The 17,905-nt window shown below is 45.2% G+C and overlaps 2 protein-coding genes across 3 annotated transcripts; one reads left to right on the top strand and one right to left on the bottom strand.

The window, feature by feature from the left end:
- Positions 1–5,937: 5,937 nt before the first annotated feature.
- Positions 5,938–13,240, top strand: LOC146222005 (uncharacterized). 2 transcript variants are annotated; one of them, XM_084691303.1, is made up of 3 exons: positions 5,938–6,105; positions 11,453–11,546; positions 11,835–13,240. In XM_084691303.1, exons 2-3 carry the CDS (start codon positions 11,462–11,464, stop codon positions 11,999–12,001), a joined length of 252 nt encoding a protein of 83 aa, XP_084547429.1. In that variant the 5' UTR covers positions 5,938–6,105; positions 11,453–11,461; the 3' UTR covers positions 12,002–13,240. The 2 variants fall into 2 exon arrangements, with proteins under 2 accessions (XP_084547429.1, XP_084547428.1); XM_084691302.1 differs by lacking the exon at positions 5,938–6,105 and having other exon boundaries at positions 10,974–11,546.
- A 137-nt stretch (positions 13,241–13,377) lies between these two features.
- mettl3 (methyltransferase like 3) lies at positions 13,378–17,859 on the bottom strand. Its single transcript, XM_084691297.1, has 11 exons — positions 17,525–17,859; positions 17,035–17,225; positions 16,386–16,847; positions 15,780–15,955; positions 15,242–15,455; positions 14,822–15,009; positions 14,598–14,636; positions 14,291–14,399; positions 14,128–14,193; positions 13,871–13,983; positions 13,378–13,736 (listed from the first exon to the last, which is right to left on the bottom strand). The coding sequence occupies exons 1-11, from the start codon at positions 17,625–17,627 to the stop codon at positions 13,625–13,627; spliced, it is 1,773 nt and encodes a 590-aa protein (XP_084547423.1). The 5' UTR covers positions 17,628–17,859; the 3' UTR covers positions 13,378–13,624.
- Positions 17,860–17,905: the final 46 nt, after the last annotated feature.

The raw sequence follows: 17,905 nt of genomic DNA, 5'->3' as shown, positions 1-17,905 counted from the left end.
TAATTAAAAGTGGAGGTCTTGTCTTGTGGTTGGGTAAATGTATCAGGGGCCGAGGCAGCATGGGCCGCATGCAGATGGATTACTGACAGGAACCCATACGACAAAGCTGTAACCCTCTTATGCAACAGGAAAACACGATTTTAAAGAAAGCTTCAGTGTTCTATGTCCCTACGGTGAACAATTAATCATACACTTCAATAACTTTGGGACTTTGGGACAGAGCCACTGACCGGTCTTGGGTCACTCACTGACGCTGCTTTTGCAAGGTTTTTCCAGTTTCCATTAGACGCAGACATGCAGAACTAACAGGATTGTGAGGCAGGGTGGGGTCAGGGCTCCCCCAGTGGTCACTGTATGCAACTCAGCTATAAAAAACAACGTCCAAAGGACTTTAAGTCAGGTTAAGCTTCTGATCTGTTGTTGCCATAGAGCTGCTTTGTGATAATTGTTACCTAACTTTGGAAATAAACACCCTATGTGGCGCGCTGCACAGTAAATATAGACGGCATCTCAAGTAGCAAGTCAGACTAGAGGGCTGCATGTTTGCCCAGACTGGGTGAGTGAGAGATACAGGCAGGAATGCTCAGCGTAGCGCGGTCATCAGTAAGTGCAGGGCTGGCAAAATGTATAAAAGGAAAACCCTATGATCAGCACACCTCAAATCTGATTGGACGCACTGAGCATGAGACAGCGGCCGGTGGACGAAAACAGATGTGAAAAGAGAAGAAAGAAAAACAAAACAGAAAGAAAGAAAGTGCAAAGGGGGGACAGAGAGAAGAGGAGGTGCAGTGGGTCTGTTCTGAGCTACTTCTCATGCAAAGCACACTCCCGCAGATCGAGATGGAGTGAAAGAAAGACAGAAAGAGAAAAGCAGGGGACCAGTAGTAATGAAGGCTCACAGGGGGAGAGGGGGAAAGAGGGGACGTGAACTGGGGTGATGAGAGAGCAAGAGAGAGAGAGAGAGAGAGAGAGCAAGAGACAGAGAGAGAGAGAGAGAGAGAGAGAGAGAGAGAAAGAGAGAGAGAGAGCAAGAGAGAGAGAAAGCAAGAGAGAGAGAGAGAGCAAGAGAGAGAGAGAGAGAGAGAGAGAGAGAGAGAGAGAGAGCAAGAGAGAGAGAGAGAGAGAGAGAGAGCAAGAGAGAGAGAGAGAGAGAGAGAGAGAGAGAGAAAGCAAAAGAGAGAGAGCAGACAGACACAGCGAGAGGGCGATAGCCAGTGAAGTGTGAAGCCAAATGTTTGCTTGTGTCCGCCTTCTGCTCTCATTAATGCGCGGGACCCCTTATTCAGGCTCTGAACCCCTTTTTTCCAAAAACGACCCTCTTTTCCCCCTCCCCTTCTCCTCCCAACCATGACAGACAGAACTCTGTGACACTGTGAAACACCAGGCCCTCCTGGTGGGGTTAGAAAGGGTTATGGTTGGAACTGGTGTGGACTAGTGAGGACAGGCTGTAGAAATAATCACACACGAGTTCCCCCCCACCCCACCCCCTCCTACACACACACACACACCCCTCCCCCAACCTTGAAAGAACGTAGACATTCTAGAACACAAGCCATCCAGGACGCAACTGGTGTGGACTGGTCACAGCACAGGATTAATCATCAGTGGTGCAGACCACACATCATTTAAGACAGTACACAAGGTTTGACAAACTACAGACAAACGAATATTTCCCTCGCACAATGTACTCAATGAGCGGTGTATCTTGGACATGTGTCTCATACACAAATAAACTAACTAGGCATGTATTTTTCCATTCTACATGCCGGTGTTGTTCCTCCCCTCGGGGATGAGCAGATGCACACAGTCAGCAGATCGTCGACCACAGAATAACACACCTGGTGTTCTAAACAGAGTGGTGTACTCAGAAGTGTCCCTAACCCGGCACTGACCGCTCAGTAATTATATTTCCTCTGCTCCCTGACCAGTCCCAGCCCATGCAGCACACAGGAAAACACATGACAACACAAAGATACAGATAATTATAGGACACACTGTCTGGTTCTGCACTGCAGGCCAAAGTAAATGGGTCTGATAAATCTCCGAAAATAATTAAAATTCCCATCACATTTGATTATATGATTTGATGGATCTCGTGGTCCTCGTCCTCGGTTGTTTTGATTGTGCTCAGACCAAAGGAAACAAGGCCAGGGGCCAAAACAAAGGGGAGGGGAAGGGGGGTTGGGTGGCTCAGAAGGGAGGAAGAAGGAGAAAAGAAAGAGGAAGGCGGGACATGACTTCCCCAGTGTGCTACTGGACCCTAAAACCAGCACAAGGCGACTTGAACCAGTCTGTCCCAGAGTACGTGATGTTTGCCAAGACCAACAAGACCCTGGGGTCTGGGAACCTCTTGAGCTCTGAGGGGCAAGAGAGAACAAAGGGGGAGGAGGAAGGGAGAAAAGGGGCAGGGGGGAGTAAATACTCATTAGCAAGACTTCATAGCTCTGCTTTGCATAAAACTGTTCAGTCTGGACACAACGTGATCTGATCTGGTGTTGGATTAGACTTGACAAAATTGTTGACACAATACAACAAAAAAGTTAACCTATCCAGGTAGTCAGTTACATAAAGGTGAATGAAAATGAATGTGGTCTTAGATAGCTGCAGTTATTGAGAGAACCGACGGAAGAGCGATGATCACCTCTCTTGGCTGCAACAATATAATCAACGCAGGTTTTTCAAAACCAACCAGTGTAAATGTTTATTAAACTGATAAGGGCTAAACAGCGTTGGGTCATGATCTTCTGCTTGATGTGAAATCTCACCGAAGCGTTCAAGCTCCAGATTCTTGATACTTCACAAGTTACAGTGAAGACGAAGCTCTGCCATCATCACCCTCCTGCAACAACCATCACTCTACCCTGCCACCCATCGACAACATTTAAACTATGTGTTTGTGTGTGTCAAGGCTATAAATAAGATAACATTTACCCACATTTCCATAGAAGATACAAATGGAAAAAGTAGAGAATGATCAACTCAAAGCTAGAATAACTTGAATGTGTGTGTGTGTATTGTACGTGTGTGTGCGTGTGTGCGTGTGGTCACGTACATGTGGGTCTGTGTTGCTATTCTTGTCCTCTTCCCTTCCCTTGCAAGTGCAAGTATGTTATCCTAGACCAAATAGCTTAAGTGTTACAGATTCACAGCAGGTGAAGTAACTTTTCTAATATCCATTCAATTTTTCCCATTTAGACTTGGGTAACTGATATCACAATAATGTTCTAAGCCAATGGGGATGCCTCTCTGGCGAAGTCCTCTTTTTCCTGCCAAGCTAAAGGATACAGTAGTTGTGTTCAGTTTAATGATACATGACTGTCATCATAGAGGCCCCTTAATGACAGAGAGCGAGAGGGAGAGAGAGAGACAAAGAGAGAGAGAGAGGGAGAGAGGAAGAGAGAGAGAGAGACAGAGAGAGAGAAAGAGAGCGGAGAGAGGGAGGGAGAGCGGAGAGAGGGAGGGAGAGATGGATAGAGAGAGAGGTAGAGAGAGAGATAGAAAGAGAGGGACAGACAGAGAGAGAGAGAGAGAGAGAGAGAGAGAGAGAGAGAGAGAGAGAGAAAGAGAGAGAGAGAGAGAGAGAGAGAGAGAGAGAGAGATCGAACTGGCTGAAACACTCAGTCCTTCTTATAAGGATCGGACTCGGGGGATCTGGGGAGTCACACAGAAGAGTCACAGTGATTGAACACAGTACACAACAACCTAACAAAACCGTCATCATTTACAAGGCCTCATTTAAACGAACCCCACCCGACCCCCACTCCCACTCTGCAAACTGATGAGCTTACTTCAAATATCCTTCTGTGCGAGACTTTGTGTGTCTCCCTAGAGTCTGTCTCCTTCTACAAAGCTAATATGGGATATCAGGAGCACCAAAGGATCCAATCCATTAGAATGATACGGCTGCCAACCAAAGTCCAATGCCTGTTAATGATCCACAGCCAGTTGACTTTACCTTGAAACACTGACCCACCTTGATATAGATGCCCTTCGCCTGCACCCGGAGTAAGACAGAGAGAGAGATAGTGATGAGAGAGGGAGGAAGATACATGTATAAAGGACATGAGGTCAGAGATAGATAGAGAGACAGAGAGACAGAGAGATAGAGAGATAGAGAGATAGAGAGACAGAGAGACAGAGAGCGTGAAAGGGATTGTGTCAGAGTGGGAAAGATGTGCGCTGCCAAGGGTGGATCATATAAAGCTGCAGTAAAATGTGGAACAGGTGCTGTCACTACCTCTGGAGAATCAGACTGACAGACTCGAGCAAGGTCAGCTTCAGATGGAATATCCCATAGCAATGAGTGCTGCCACACTAACATAGCAGTAGGTCGGTCAAAATCTATACACTGCAAAAACTTATCGACAAATATGCTTACCCCATTGGCAGATTTGTTTGCAATAATATATCTATTTTAAGTTTCTTTGCTTAGAAGATTTTTGAAGATCATTTTTCGTGCTAGGATTTTAGTTTTTGCATTGTGTCTGTATGTATGAATGTAATCTACCCCTTCTCTCCCATTCCCTGTCGTTGACCATACTATTCACACAAACATGAAGCATGGGTTTGATACTGCGCATGCAGTGATGCACTGTATATTTAATCCAAAATATTACGTGAATATTAACATTGTTTGTCTATACCATCATAACCAAACTATGCATAGACATACAGAAGAAACATGCATGCAGGTCATGCTGACATGCATGTCACATTTTAAATCTTCGATTAAAAGTGATTGTGCAAACCTTAATGTCACTGGTGCCAACTGTGGCCCTGTTGTTTCCATGACAATGTGAGGAGTGGTTACAGTGAGAACTGCACTTGCTAGCTTGCCTGTTGCCTGGGCTACTTCTTGGCAACACTCTAATCAGTCTTACTCATAGAAATCTTCTGGGTAAATTTCCACTGAGGTAAATCTGCCCTGGTAGGGCTTCTTCTCAAGACGCTGAGATTAAAATCCTTTAAGCCCTCAGAGCATGAAAGGGTAGTAAACGACAATAAACTGGTCACACACTATAAAGCTGGATGTCCACATTGCGGAGGTGGATGTTTACACTATAAAGGTGGATGTCCACACAAAGTTGGATGTCCACACCGTTGAGGTGGAGGTAAGAAGAGGGATGTTGCATTGCATGTACTCGTTTGAATGTCTCCATTTTGTTTAAACGAAAAGGAATTCGGAAAACATGGAATAACAGCTGACATAATAACCACATATTGACATAGCACATCACTGAACTTTATGACCAAACACAGCACTTCGGTTGGTCCCTTTTTAAGAGATTCACATCACAATGACCAATTGCAGCACATTAACACCCATTAGGTCACTCAGCAAGGGGATACAAAACACAGACTCCCTTAATTCTGTTCCTTCATCCTCACTCGGGTCCCAAGATGAGTGTTGTTTATGCAACTCCAAAGGTTTTGCTCTACGCTTGTTTTCAGTTGATGCATGGACGGAAACTTCTAGGTAAACGTAACCTCAACTCTACCGCTCTCTGATGACTCTCAGGGTTGTTGTACACACAAAGTGTTCAACACATAAATCCTTGCAGTCCAGTGGTAGTGACATGAATTACAGTAGCTCTTCTCACTGTTGTGTGCCTGTGAACCAAAATGGCTCAAGTGGAAACATGTTCAGTAGTCTAATCAAAGTGATACGACACAGTTAGAGGGAAGGAAGAGGAGCTGAGAAGGCATTGAGAGAAAGAGAGAAAAAAAAAACAGAGAAAGAGCGAGAGAGATTATGATATTGTTTTCAAGCTCATAATGTATTTGATTATCATATCAATTATTTGAATTATCATCATGAAAGGAAAATAGAGAGGGGGGAGAAAGGGAGGGAAAGAGAGGAGAAGGGGGAGATAGAGGAAGGCGTGTCTCATGGCCATGTTCCAGGGATTTGCTATTTAAAGTTTCGTCTCTGCAAGCGCTCCAGAATTCGTTTGCCGTCCCGTACACTGCATCTTGATGAAGAGTTTCTTGTCTTAATCAGAAAGAACAGTTGTTTGCTGAAATCATCTCGAAGTTATTGGAGCACGTAGACAAACCAAGTCTCAAGACCGTGCAAAATTTCGTCTCATCAAGTGTCAGCATCAGGTAGGTTAAATGAGCTTTTATTAGCACAATTTGAGTAGAGAGTAGATTATATTTGACACAGATTATATATTTTAGACACATTGTAGTTTATTGTATGCCATTATAATTAGCAGCATATTTTGCCACTGAGAAAAGTTTTCACATGCGGCCGCCTTGACACCAAAACATTTTAAAACAAGTGTCAATAAACAGACTATTTTATAAAAGTTAAAGCTTACTGGGAGCGTTGTTTAACGAGTTCTATGAACTGGCTCGAGGTAGGAGGTGTGTCCGGGAGACAGAATCTTCTTAGAAGCGCGCAAAGTAAACTACACTTGTCGGTTCTTCTGCTGTAGGAGGGTTTGTCAAACCTCAAGTAGATGGTCTCCCACAGGCTATTATTCAGCCACCACGTTGCCTATGATTACCCTGTATTATATCATAATTCATTAATACACACCTTTTGGCAGTCATCTTCTTTTAAAGTTCGATGATGTAAGCTATAACGTTTATGTAAGAGATGTTTGTTTTTTACACAGAATAATTTATACCGTGACTTCCTGAGCATGCTGTGTAACTCCCGACGTAAACAGCACTAGTTTATTTATTATTTAGCGGCACGCCCTCTCGGCTTTCAGAAAACGGCTGTTATTTAGAGAAGTGGAAGAAGTTGTGAATCCGTGGATATCAAAAGCGAGAGAAAACAGGACATGAGAAAGTGAGAGGGAGACTAATGTGACACAAATTGAGAAGGGGGGCGTTTACAGAGAGGTGGTGGTGGTGGTGGTGGGGGGGGGGCAGAAAGATGGAAGTAATACTCTTTATTACACTAGCCGATAATTCAATCCCACATTAGCCTGTCTAGCTATGGTTTGTCACTTCATTTAACTGATTTGCCTGCGTGCGTTACTTCAGAACCGATGTTTCCATTCTGTGGAATTGCCACACTCTCTCCCCCAGGCACCCTGAACTTAACTGTAGAGAACAGGCCAACTGGCTGACATATTGTGGGAAACATGCATTAAAATGCAATGCTTGCTATTAACTGAGACTAAAGACTTTTCCCAGTGAACTAGTGTTCCCTGGGAGTTCTACAGCTATCAACAGTCATAAATCAATATGTGTATTTTTGACAAGAGCTGTTCCTTTGGGAAAGTATAACAATAGCCTACCTGTTGTTTCAAACGTTTAGGCTAACTAACTAGTCTTCTTTGTCTTCGCTGAAAGACGTTCTGTTCTGTTGCACCAGAACCTCTGTGGTTTATCTAAGGGTGAGAGGTTTGTGAGTCACCTTTCAAAACAAACTGCTTGTTCATTTTGGATTGCAGGTTTAGGGAGGGCTCCAAATTTGTGGGTACCAATAGTTGCAACATACTGGATCTGAGGCTGCATATGAGGCTGGCTTCTGAGGCTGAGGATGGATCTGAAGCTGAGTCTGAGGCTAGGGCTGGATCTGAGGCTAGGGCTGGGTCTGAGGCTGGGGATGGATCTGAGGCTGGATCTGAGGCTGGATCTGAGGCTGGATCTGAGGCTGGATCTGAGGCTGGATCTGAGGCTGGGGCTAGGGCTTGATGAGGCATGTTAAAGAGCACAGGCCTATACACCTCTGTTTCCCACAAGCGGTTAGAAACAGGGTTGAAATGGAAAGGGCAAGGTCCACCAGTAGACACACATCCTTCTACAGGTACTCTACGTGCAGAGTTGCACAGATGACTTCAAAATACAAATCTTAGTTCTGATCTGATGACAAAATGTACCCCTCATTGTATAATTGAATTTGTATTGTGTATATATAGACACATGCAGAGACATTGTGGTTAAAATTGAGTAAAGGTCATGTGGCTGTAGAGTAGGGAGATGTACAGGATAGTGGAGTTGTGTTGATTCATTAAATAATGAAGCTGGCATCTCTCCAGTAAACAATGTGAACTCCAATCAGTGCCAGAAACAAACACACACACGTCTGTCTCTCTTTCGTTATCGCACTCTCTGACACACACTCATCGATCACAAACGTTTTGCTGAAGGCTACTACAACAGTTTATCTGTCAAACAATCAATCTACCAATCAATCAATCAATCAATCAAATAAACAGTCTACCAATCAATCAATCATTTAAACAACCAACCAATAGCCTCAGTCTATTTCGTATATCTTTCTACATCTTGTATATCTTTCATTTAAATGTATCAAGTGTAGAACCGATGTGCGTATTTGCGGTTGAGCAATCCCAGCAGAATGACGGAGTGTCTGGGTGACCTGTGTGAGTAGGAGAGCACCGAGCGGCACGTCTCTCACGTCTCCACAGGCCTGTGGTTAGGGGAGGGTCCTGTCACTAGGGGAGGGTCCTGTCGCTAAGGCAGGGTCGTGTCACTAGCAAGAAAAAGAAAAAAAACTGAAGAAGGGAGGGGGCTGGAGCCAAAAGCCTGGGCCAAACTCTGGGCCCACTGTTCTCCACGTTTCCTCCCAAGTTTAATGTCAGCAGCGTATTGTAGTTGGATCCTTGGACTGGCTGGCTGTTTCTCTGGGTGGAATGACTGTTTGGTTGACTGTTTATCTGGGCAGACTGGCTGGCTTTTCCTCTCGGCAGACTGTTTGTTTGACTGTTTATCTGGGTAGACTGACTGGCTGTTCCTCTGGGCAGACTGACTGTTTGGTTGACTGTTTATCTGGGTAGACTGACCGGCTGTTTATCTGGGTAGACTGGCTGGCTGTTCCTCAGGGCAGACTGACTGTTTGATTGACTGTTTATCTGGGTAGACTGACTGGCTGTTCCTCTGGGCAGACTGACTGTTTGGTTGACTGTTTATCTGGGCAGACTGACTGGCTGTTCCTCTGAGCAGACTGACTGTTTGTTGTTTTTTGTTCTGGGTTCAGTAGTGCCTCTTCTCTGCCAGACCCCCTGAGATACTTGGGTAATAATGACCTGGGCCCAAAATTCCTCAACAGTGACCTGTGTGTTTGAGAGAGAGAGAGGTTATTAATACACCAATAATTTATTGCTGTGGACCATGGGAAATTCTGGCTGAGAACCCTGCACAGTGTGTTCTACAAGAACCATTTTGTTATCTTTTCCTGCCCACCCTACTTTTTATTTTTCTCTTCTTTGTACACCACCCATACAACAACAAACTCAATTGAGTGCTATCGTAGTTCCTGAAACTACGACTACATGCTTTTCTGGTTCCACCCATTGGCACTTATTTGCTTTTCACAATGTATGCTTCATGTTTTGGCTACCCGCTATGTTTTTGGGGCTATCTCGTTGTTTATGATGATTGACCGATGCACTTTTTGTAAAGCTCTCTCTTGTAAGTCGCTTTGGATAAAAGCGTCTGCTAAATGACTAAATGTAAAATGTAAATGAAACAAACTTTTGTCAGGTTACCCCTTTAAGTTCTGGCATAAACATTTTATTCCTGGAAGAATTCCATAGCAGATGACAAGACCCTTTTTAACTTCTTAACCACAAGAAGCTAGACCATACACTGTGTCAAGATTGTTTTTGAGTATTTTTTCTATTTCTAACAATGGCAGCTAATATGACGGCTAAACAGTCATGATGGTAACAGCACACGTGTATCTGGATTATAACAGGCAACGCTGATTAAGATGACGTGTGAATATGTCTTGTTCTTCAAAGGAGGGAAGGACAAATAGACAAGGGCAGAAGAATAAGGGCTAATATAAACTACCAGAGCTAATATACAGTACCAGAGCTAATATACAGTACACAAGCTTATATACGGTACCAGAGCTAATATACAGTACCAGAGCTAATATACAGTACACAAGCTAATATACAGTATCAGAGCTAATATACAGTACACAAGCTAATATACAGTATCAGAGCTAATATACAGTACACAAGCTTATATACGGTACCAGAGCTAATATACACTACCAGAGCTAATATACAGTACAAGAGCTAATATACAGTACACAAGGGCGTTCACACATGCACCTGTTGATACTGGAGATAAACTGGTCCTGCAACAGACATAAATCAGGCCTACGATAGACAGTAAGTAGATCTCAGTTCAAAGAGCAGCAGTGAGCCCTGGTAGCTCAGATCTCGGCTCAGGGGAAACCAGGTAATGTGGCACTGTTAACAATACATGACATTGTTAATGAGACACAAAAGCAGGGGGAAAGTAGGACACCTACCTACTGTACGCCTTCCAACAAGAACATCTACATTTAGTTTCTTCATGCGCATGTTTAGACAAGTGTGTCACACAGCACAACATAGACATGAACTAGAAGAGATAGCGAGGAATGAGGATTAGTTGCTGCTCCAAGTTGTTGGTGCTTTCTATGATACGATCTGCCTGCTTGCTTGTCTACCTAGAAGGGGCGAGAATTAATGTGTATGACCTCTACAATCAGAGTGAGAATTATAAAATGACAATCGGGGAGGGTCAACTTCTTCCCCAGGGCGTGTATCAACCCCCCCGACCTGTTGCTTTTGTGGGGGTCCAAGTCTTAAGTAGGGGGGTCAGACCACCCCCAAACCCTCCCATAATGAACAGGGGTTCACCGTCTCCTTCGTCCGCTGGCGTCTATAGACGTCCAATGGATTTTACAATGAGTAGATTAACCAGGAGGTATTGAGGGAGGGAGAGAGGGAGGTAGGGAGGGAGGGAGCTAGGGAGGGAAGGAGGGAGAGGGAGGTAGGGAGGGAGCTAGGGAGGGAAGGAGGGAGAGGGAGGGAGCTAGGGAGGGAGGGAGGGAGGGAGGGAGGGAGGGAGGGAGGGAGGGAGGGAGGGAGGGAGGGAGGGAGGGAGGGAGGGAGGGAGGGAGGGAGGGAGGGAGGGAGGGAGGGAGGGAGAGGGGAGGGAGGGAGGGAGGGAGGGGGGAGAGGGGAGGGAGAGGGGAGGGAGGGTAGTCTAGTCTGCTTGGTGTCAACTGTGCGTAGCAGGCCAGACACAAGGACAGAGATTAGCATCGCTGAGCGCCTTGTCCCTTCTGAGAGAGTGACTGGACTAATTCGATTATGCTTTGACCCTGTGATGAGATAAGAAGCCTTCATCACACACTCTATTCATGAAAGCCTTGTTTGCCGGAGGAGCGTTTGCACAGCGTGGTAACACACAGACACAATGACTTCATGGTCTTCCATATTTGGTCAAAGGTAAACAGGCTCAGTCACCACATCCAATGACAGATCTTGTCAGTTGTATACATTTCTTCAAGGTTGTACAAACACTTAAGATAACTGGTTGGATCGGGTAAAGCTGTGCTGAGAACTTATGCTTCTGTTTTGACACATTCCTCATGTTTATCTAAACATTATAAATGGACGCTCCAATGTATGACTACCTTAGTTTACCTCTATATTCAACGGTTTTGTCTCTCTTTCCTCAGAATTTATCTATGGGTGTGAAGGTACTCCAGTGCTTCCCTTTTTACAGGCGTTGTAAAGAGCGCTGTAAGAGCACACAGCGCCCTCCAGAGCCAGGTGGGAGAACAGCATGCATCTTATATCTTATATACGTTTTCCATTGAATTGCATGCATTTCCAATAATTTGCCTGTCACTCAACCACTCCACCTGTGAGAGTTAGATAATTATTGCACACTATGTTATACAAAGTCATGAAGCCTGAAGGCTGAAACATAACATATCGTTATGCATGTACAACGGTCTCAAGGAATCCTCTTGTGCAAGGTCGCATGCAGGGACGTGCTTTCATGAAAAGTTCGTTTCTACAGCTAATTCATTCCTATCCCTCCCTCCCTCCCTCCAGTGCCAGTAGAGGAGATGAAGCCCCGCCTGTCGTCCACGGCGTCGTGGAGCAGCGAGGGGGAGGGGGGCAGCCAGAGGGGCTCTCAGATCTACTTCTCCACTAAGGCGCGCCTCTCCTTCAGACACCAGATGAACAGCAACATCAACGCCGTGGATGCCACCAACTGATGAACCTTCATCATCATCATCATCGTCATTTTAAAAGGCTGAGGATGTCACCCACGGAGCCCCCCTCCCCTCTGTCGTCGTCATTGCCCGAGCAACATGGGGCCTGAGGCCCTATTAGGTTACACACACCTGTAACACAGTGACATATAACCGCCACAGTACGCCATCCCTTGCCCTTGCAGTGACAGTGTAAAGCTGGAGCTAAAGACAGCAGAGCGAAGCTTCTGCCCAAGGCTGAAGGCTGTGTAGTGTTGACTGAAGATGTTTTTTGGTCTTAGAGCTAGTCTACAACTGTACAGTTAGTTTTTTTGGAGGGGGGATTATTAGGATGTGAATTTCTGCTCTGCACATTGTAACTCGTCTTACACTTGAGTGGGAGATGTCTGGTTGTCCGGGTGATGAGAGGAGAACAAATTGGAGATTGTTTACACCTTCATTACCAACTAAGTGCATTATTAATAGATTCATTTTCTTTTTAAAGGTGGGCTTTCTCTTGAATTGTGTCACATCCCTTTTATTTTCTTTATGCAGCTTGCGAACAAAGTCTTTTTTGTGTGTTTTGAATTTTTAAAGAGTTAGACTGGATGTTACTGACTTAGTTTGCACAACTTAGACGTCACTACAACACCTGTCTGGAAGATGTAGGCCGAGTACTGAACATGACACACTCCAATGCTTTAACTGTTGTAATTGCTGCCATTACTAGAAAAGAAAAAAAGGGGTTGTCAAATCTTTTACAGTTCAGCTGTTTTTCTGTTGAAAGAGACAGAAATTAGTTTGTGCCTTTTTCTAACAATCTTTCAAAATGAAGGGAAATGTGGCAGAATTATTTTGTATAACCCAGATACGTGTTTTTGTTACAAGAAGAAATTTTACACATATGTAGATTTTAGCATGTAAAAGCACCTGGGAATAACATCAATGAACTTAGAACAATAACCAACAAAAAATATAATTTACTTTTGGTGTTTAAATTGGGTTTTCCTTTACTTTCCTCTAACCTAACCTGAACTTTACTGTCTTTTTTCTTAATTCAAAAGTAGCATCTTAACACTTTCTCTCCTATAACTGAATTTTATAAATTTATATTTTTGTACAAAGCATAGATATAGGTTTCGAGTAAGGGTAAGATTGTATGGAAAATTCATGAACTGAATGATGATGCCTAATGACTGTGAAGAAAAATGTAAATGACAATTTAATTGTGTGTCAAGATAAAGCCAACATTTTTCCCCCATACCGCGATTTGTGTACAATATATTTGTTGCCGTTGACACAAACAAATGTACTAACAAGGTAATTACAATCAAATGGAAAGCAACCGTGGATTTGGTGTGAATTCATTGTGCATTGAAATTGTGTTTTTGCTAAAAGGACAGATTTATGACAGACGTTTATTCTTTCTCACTTATTCTTTAGCAATCTACATGTCATAGACAAACATACTCCCAATAGTTTTTACTACAAAAACATTGAAATCAGTAAAAAAAAATATTAAAAAAAACAAACTTAACATGAAAGGCAGTCCGTAGCTGACTAAGAAAACAGTGTCCTTTCCTGGGTTGTCATTGGCTACTTGGATCATCACATGTCTCAGGGCAGGAGATGACGGCCACATGATCCCTACATGTTCTTGGGTTTGGAGATGACCCCAGTGGGGTATTGCTTCTTGAAGCGAGCCACAACATCAGGGTCCAAGAGGTGAATTCCATCCAGCTGGTTGCCAAGAGTGACCCTGTCAGAGAGAGAGAAAAAAAAGAGAGACAAAAGTAGTGAGAGGGTGAAGAGAGTGAAGGATTTCAAATACACAAATGAACATTGCTTCACAGTAGAAGCGTGCAACACATCTGTATACACACACACACACACCAGTTGGGCTGAACGTTGTGGGGGCGACCAAAGAGTTCTATCTTCCTGGTCCCTGGCGACAGTCTCTCGATCATCCCATAGATCTCATCTGGCTTGTGACTAGTGGAGCGCACCTGAGACAGGAAAGAAGGACAAAGAGACAGGAAGTTATATTAATACATAATAGTAAATACTACAGGAATGACATGGAAAAGGATACATATACAAGAAGATAAAACAAGACTTTTAAAAGTAAATGAACTTGTTAGAACCCTCACCTCAGCAACGATGACATCACAGTCCAGCCCTCTGTTGAATCCCTGGGGATTTCCCTTCACACCAACCTATAACCAAACACACACATAATGTAGAACCACACACACACACACACAACAGCACACCACACATACACACCATAGAACACCACACGCACACACTCACTAAGCAGTGCTCCTTCCCATGGTTGAGCCAGTGACCAGTCCTTCCAGTACGGATGATTCTCTGTAACTGATTCGTCTTCACCCAGATGATCTCATCAACACGCTCATAGCTGAGAGAGAGAGAGAGAGAGAGAGAGAGAGAGAGAGAGAGAGAGAGATCAAGTCAGAGAAAGAAGGAGAGAGGGATAAAGAAAGAGTAAATGATAAGGAGAGAGAGGAAGTTGAACCTGGAGCATGTATCCCTATTCAGACCTGACTTTGCTGTGTTACTGATCGAGCAAAAAAAACCAGAACAGAGCTAAACTCACCCCCAAAGATTGAGACACTCTCTACCCAGTTCCATAGCCCTGTTGAGATAGACCAAGGCAAATCAATAACATGATAGATAACATGTACGCACGGTGCAACACAAAAACAGAATCAGTACGCAGATTAAGAGTATTAAGAATTCCATTCTCAATTCACTACACAAGTATCTGTCCCATACGGTGACTCTTGTCATACTACACTGCGATCTGATTGGTAGTCCCACCTGCCAGTCACCCAGAGGAAGAGGAAGCCGTCGTCTTGGAGCAAGGGGATGTGGAGCTTCCGCATCTCGTCGTCCGTCAGTGTTCCGTAGGGCAGCTCCATGTGGATATCCCAGGGGGGGTCGGCCATCACCACGGCAAACTTCCCCAGGATGGACACGTCCAGGTAACGGATGTCACAGCAGATCCACTGGACGAGGACAAAGACAGACACACACACACACACACCCATGCCCAAAAACCAGTTCATACACCCATCTCACTTAAGTCACCCTACACGCCAAACTCTTACCCTGTATCTTTCCCCCTCTTTTCTAAAAGCCCTAGGATGAGCAGGTACATAGCGGTTGCCGAGGTAACTCCAAAACGTTTTCTTCCTTCTAATCCTCCTCTACTTTCCCCCGTGATGCCTATCATCTCACCTGTGAGGGGAACAGTTTCCCCACATTGCTGTCGGCGTCCCCCTGGTGTAGCCCCAGCTCCGCCGCCGCTCCCTGGGGGCCCAGGAGACCCCCTTCCATCTCCGGGGGGGCGTCGATCTCGTAGTGGACGTACTTGCAGGTGTCCATGTGGAAGCACGTGTTGAGGAAGGAGCAGTCGCCCAGGCTCTCGTCTGTGTGCTTGTTGATGATCCGCCTGAGTGACAGGTAGAAGGACAGGGTTCAGCCAATGAGATGGGACCATGTCAAGTGTACATTAACTAATCACAAGAGGCAACACTTGTAGGGGGCCTCAACAGATATACAGATGTAATAAGCTATTAACTGCAGCTCTTTTGATATTACAAAAAAAAACTCTAAGGTCAGGATTTGTTAGTGAATGAGCGTTGACTGAACAAGTAGTCAAGCATCAACAAAAAATATCCATAAAAAAGCCACTCTGGATTATTAGATACTAGAATAAAAATGACCAGGCTCAGACCATGGAGAGATGCAGGGGGGACGGTTGAGAAGCACTTACCTGAAGTGTAGCTTGGTGCAGGGCAGGGGTGTGTCCCCGGACCTGACACACTCCTCCTTGGTCCCGTGGTCACAGAACTCCTGGACCTGAGCCCGCCCCCGCGATCGGAACTTCTCGACGATGGACTGCTCCTTGGCTGTGCTGGTGTTCAACAGCTCCAGGATCTCTCTGCTCACCTGTCGGACACACACACACACACACACGGACGGACACACACACGGACACACACACACACGGACACACACGGACACACACACGGACACACACGGACACACACACAGAGACACGTCAACTACTAAACAATGACCACCCTCATCACAAGAATCACAGAAAGTGTGAACACAGCAACATTTTTATGCAACTGAAATAAAAATAATAATAGTCATTTAGCAGACGCTCTTATCCAGAGGGTCTTACAGTAAGTACGGGGACATTCCCCCGAGGCAAGTAGGGTGAAGTGCCCTTGCCCAAGGACACAACGTCATTTTGCACGGCCGGGAATCGAACTGGCAACCTTCCGATTCCTAGCCCGATTCCCTAACCGCTCAGCCACCTGACTCCTCAAATACATTTGCTTTGTTCCTTTTCCCCTCCCTCCATCCCCACCTTCTTGCACTGCTGCTCCTTGGTGGACTGTTGGTTCAGGAGGTTTTCTATCTCCATGTCCAGGTGAGACGACAGCCCCTTATTGGTCCTTCCCTTCTTATCCGCCCCGCCTCCTCCACCGCCAGAGGACCCGGCCATCTGGGAGGAGGAAGCTGGCGCCAGGGAGATGGAGGATGTGGGCGGAGGGGAGGGTGGGCTCTGAAGAGAAGGTGAGGAGCCTGGTACTCTGTTATGGTGAATTTGGTCCTCTGCTTTCCTCTTAACTCCAGCTCTATGGGCTATGGCCCCGCCCCCCATCATGGCCCAAAGTTTAGTGTGGTCCACGGAGATGACCAGAGTGGAGGGCGAGGACGATGTGGAGGATGAAGAGACCAGGGAAGGTTGTCGGACCTCTATCAGCTCCTGGGCAGAGAACTTGAGGAGAAGGCTTTGGATGCAGCCATGAGTGACTGGAGTTTCTGACTGGAGAAGAAGAAATCGACAAGTGGTCATGGAAGGTTGAGGGTAGGAGAGGACATGATTGAGAGAGACAGGGGATACCATGACGTTTGCCTTAAGGACAGAAGTTGATCCATCTTTAGATCTCTCCTCCTCTTTTGATCTTGTTCAAGCACAACACAAAATAACCTCTGACGCAATTTCCACTTACCGTGTGGAGGTCATTGGTGATGGTCAGGGAGTCTGTGGGGAGTGAGAGACTGAGGTCAGAGAGGTAACCTAGCAGCCTCTTCTCCAGCTCAGGGTCCGGCGGGCGCTCTGTCTCCTCCGGTTGGGGGCTCAGGACGGACGGTCCAGGGCTGTCACTTCTGGTTGTAGCCCCCTCTGAGCTGCCGCCCACCTCTGGGATGCGGAGACACGCAAGCATCACATAGGAAGCATTACATTTTTTTCAGCTCGCGTTACATGGGCAGTGCATGCGCGTTAATAACCTAGCCTCGTTACAGAAGAAGCTATTATGCTATTTTGGCGAGACTTTATCATCCGTATCCAATGACTTGATCTATTGTTATAACAATCGGTTAGAGGGTCGGACCATAAGGGTCTCGTTGTGAACCTCCAGGTCGCTAGCCAACCAGTAATGTTTGGATCCCATTTTACACAGTGGTCATGGCAAATCCCGCCTTTCATTCTTCTGTTACCTGCAGCAAGTTGCGTGGGGTCTTTCCGTCGTCGTTGTAGTCTTTCTCGAAGCGAATCCAGCTGCTTCTTGTGTGCCTGAATGTTGCTCCATGTGTCCGACATCGTCCGAGACTGTAAATGTTACTGTAAAACTAAAATAGGAAGTGCAGGACCCTCCTTCATTTACAAATTAACAAGCGATAATGCGGTACAGCAACAAAAGAGACTCTACATGCACAGAAATACAACGTTGGGCGGTAAAACAAAATGTATTGTTCACACAGATGGAAAAAAAAATCATACCAAAAATATTGTATTCGTATTATACATTCACAGTTTTTCAGATTCTTCTAAAAACAGTTTGTGCACAAAACTAGAAATGTAGGAACGTTGTGGGACAC

The sequence above is a fragment of the Hypomesus nipponensis genome, chromosome 25 (assembly GCF_054491055.1).
Source record: "Hypomesus nipponensis isolate SF chromosome 25, ASM5449105v1, whole genome shotgun sequence".
NCBI lineage: Eukaryota > Metazoa > Chordata > Actinopteri > Osmeriformes > Osmeridae > Hypomesus > Hypomesus nipponensis.
This window is presented reverse-complemented; position numbering and strand designations above follow the sequence as displayed.